The sequence below is a fragment of the Gekko japonicus genome, unplaced genomic scaffold, assembly GCF_001447785.1.
Source record: "Gekko japonicus isolate JY-2015 unplaced genomic scaffold, Gekko_japonicus_V1.1 scaffold5799, whole genome shotgun sequence".
Lineage (NCBI taxonomy): Eukaryota > Metazoa > Chordata > Lepidosauria > Squamata > Gekkonidae > Gekko > Gekko japonicus.
This window is the reverse complement of record NW_015175547.1, coordinates 19,836-22,380: the sequence shown is the minus strand read 5'-3', so window position 1 is coordinate 22,380 and position 2,545 is coordinate 19,836. Positions and strand designations below refer to the sequence as shown.

The following is a 2,545-nucleotide window of genomic DNA, read 5'->3' as shown; positions in this document are numbered from 1 at the left end:
TAAACCAGAACCCCTCCCCTGTTGGCCCCCCCCCCGAGCACCAAGAATACAGAGCATCACTTCCCCCAGACCAAGAGCTCCTATCTATACCTTGTGGCAAATAGCCACTGATGGACTTCTGCTCTATATGTTGATCCAATTTCCTCTTGAAGTTGTCCATGCTTATAGCTGCCGCCACTGGCACAGCTGTCCTTGAAAAAGAGCCGTTTCTGTCAGAGCTCTCTCAGTCCCACACGCCTCACAGGGTGTTTGTTGTGGGGAGGGGAAGGGAAAGGAGTTTGTAAGCCGCTCTGAGACACCTTTGGGTAGTGAAGGGTGGGATATAAATCCAATCTGTTCTTCTTCTTTTGTCTGTTCTAATCCGACCGCTCAGCAATTTCATGGAGTGCCCAAGAGTTCTTGTATTGTGAGAAAGGGAGAAAAGTACCTCTTTCTCTACCTGCTCTATCCCAGGCACAATCTTGTAAACCTTGATCATGTCTCCCCTCAGTCGTCGTTCCTCCAAGCTAAAGAGCCCTAAGTGCTTTAACCTTTCTTCATAGAGAAAGTGTTCCAACCCTTTTATCATTCTAGTTGCCCTTTTCTGCACTTTTTCCAATGCTATAATACCCTTCTGAGGTGTGGTGACCAGAACTGCACAAAGTACTCCAAATGAGGACGCACCATTGATTTATATAGGGGCATTATGATATTGGCTGATCTGTTTTCAGTTCCCTTCCTAATCATCCCCAGCATAGTGTTGGCCTTCTTTATTGCAGTCGCACACTGTCTCGACATTTTAAGTGAGTTATCTACTATGACTCCAAGATCTCTCTCTTGGTCAGTCTCTGCCAGTTCGGACTCCGTCAATGTGTATTTATAATTAGGACTTATAGTTACACGTATCCGGGGATTGAGAAATATCCTTTTAGCTTTACATTCCAGAGTCTGGGTTCTCACCTGTGTCTCTCTTCTCCCGACAGCACAAAATCTTTATGGGAGAAACTCCAAACCCTCCAGTGTCATTTCAACTGGTGCTTCGAGCTGAGGGATGAGATGAACATCGGTCACATCCTCAACATGGTGGCTCTCAAGGTGGAGCACACGGCCTATCACAACCGCGGCATCTACCTGGCCATGAGGGCATACCTGCAGCAGCTGCAAGGGAATTACCTGGAAGCGCTGGACAGCCTCCGAGAAGCAGAAACGAGACTCCAGCAAGACCAGCCGGACAACTTCTCCCGCCAAGCCTTGCTGATTTATGGGAACTACGCCTGGATCTATTACCACTTGGTCAACTACCAGATGGTGGAGCTCTACTTGGGCCGGATTTCTGAGATCTGCCGGTCCCTTTCCAGCCCAGAGCCATACTCTGTGCAGATCCCCGAGATCCATGCGCAAAAAGGGTGGACCCTCCTGGCCCTTGGCTTCCGAAAGGGGGAAGAGGCCACCGAGTGTTTCCAAACGGCACTCCGAGAAGACGAGTCCAACCCGGACTTCCAGGCCGGTCTGGCAATCTCTGTCTTTGCTTCCTGGACTCACTCTTTCAAGTCTTACCTTTGGGAAAAGGCCAGAAGGTTGCTGGAACAGATTCTCTGCCGCCAGCCCCAAAACTATGAAATCAAAACGCATTTGGCTGATCTGCTAGAGAGAAAAGACTGGTGGAGGTCCATGGACCTCACAATGGACGTTGCCCGCAACAGCCTCAACCCTGAAGATCTGCGAAACGCCGCCAAGCTTTGTAAGAACAACCTCCTCCCCCGAGCCATCAGCATTTTGCAACGAGCAATCGCCCTGGCTCCCGGGTTCCACCTCCTCCACTACGACCTTGGCGTCTGCTACAAGGCGCAGCTGAAAGGAGGAGCCCCGGAGGAGAGAGAAGAGATCTTGGCCGCCGCTATCGAGAGCTTCCAGCGGGCCGTGGAAGCCAATCCTCAGTCTATATTTTCCCGGCTGGAGCTGGCTCAGCTGTATAGTGAAAAGACCCTGCTTTACGCGGAAGAGATGTACCAGAACCTGCTGGAGGAGCTCCCGAAGGCCAGCAAGCGGTGCCAGCAGGCCATCTATCTGCACTGGGGGGACTTCCTCCTCCACAGGAAGGGGCTGAGGCGGGAGGCGCTGGAGATGTATGAGGCTGGCTACTTGATCCTCAGCGGCCACTGCAAAGAGTGGCACCTTCTGAGACAGAGGCTGATGAAGATGGCCAAGAAGTTCGAGGAAGACTCTGAGATGGGCGGAGTGGAGGCGGTCTTTGAGACCCTTCGGCTGAGACCCGAGTTCCAGAAGTAAACGGGGAGGCGGAATTTAGGTGGGAGACTAGCTCAGTTTTGAGGATCATCTGTAATTGGCTTAAGTCTCTATAGGTCGATTGCTCTTCCCAGAAAGCTTTGTGTTGAACCTCACTCCGCTCTGTTTGCCATGGAGGCGGGTGACGGGGAATTCCAGAGAAGAGGGGAGTGAATGGTGAGTGAGTGGGGACCTTTCGCGCCTAGCTGCCTGTAACTCTCTCCTGACGATGCCTCCACTTTTCTCTTGCTAGAATGTGGATGTCCTTGAGACGGTTGGT

At 51.7% G+C, this 2,545-nt stretch overlaps 1 protein-coding gene across 1 annotated transcript in view; it reads left to right on the top strand.

Moving 5' to 3' along the window:
- The window catches only part of LOC107122894 (interferon-induced protein with tetratricopeptide repeats 5-like), a 6,103-nt gene extending 3,558 nt beyond the window's left edge, over positions 1-2,545 (top strand). The window contains exon 2 of the mRNA XM_015426032.1: positions 963-2,545. Within this exon, the coding sequence (XP_015281518.1) occupies positions 963-2,268 (1,306 nt within the window). The 3' untranslated portion in view covers positions 2,269-2,545. The remainder of the gene's footprint in view (positions 1-962) is intronic.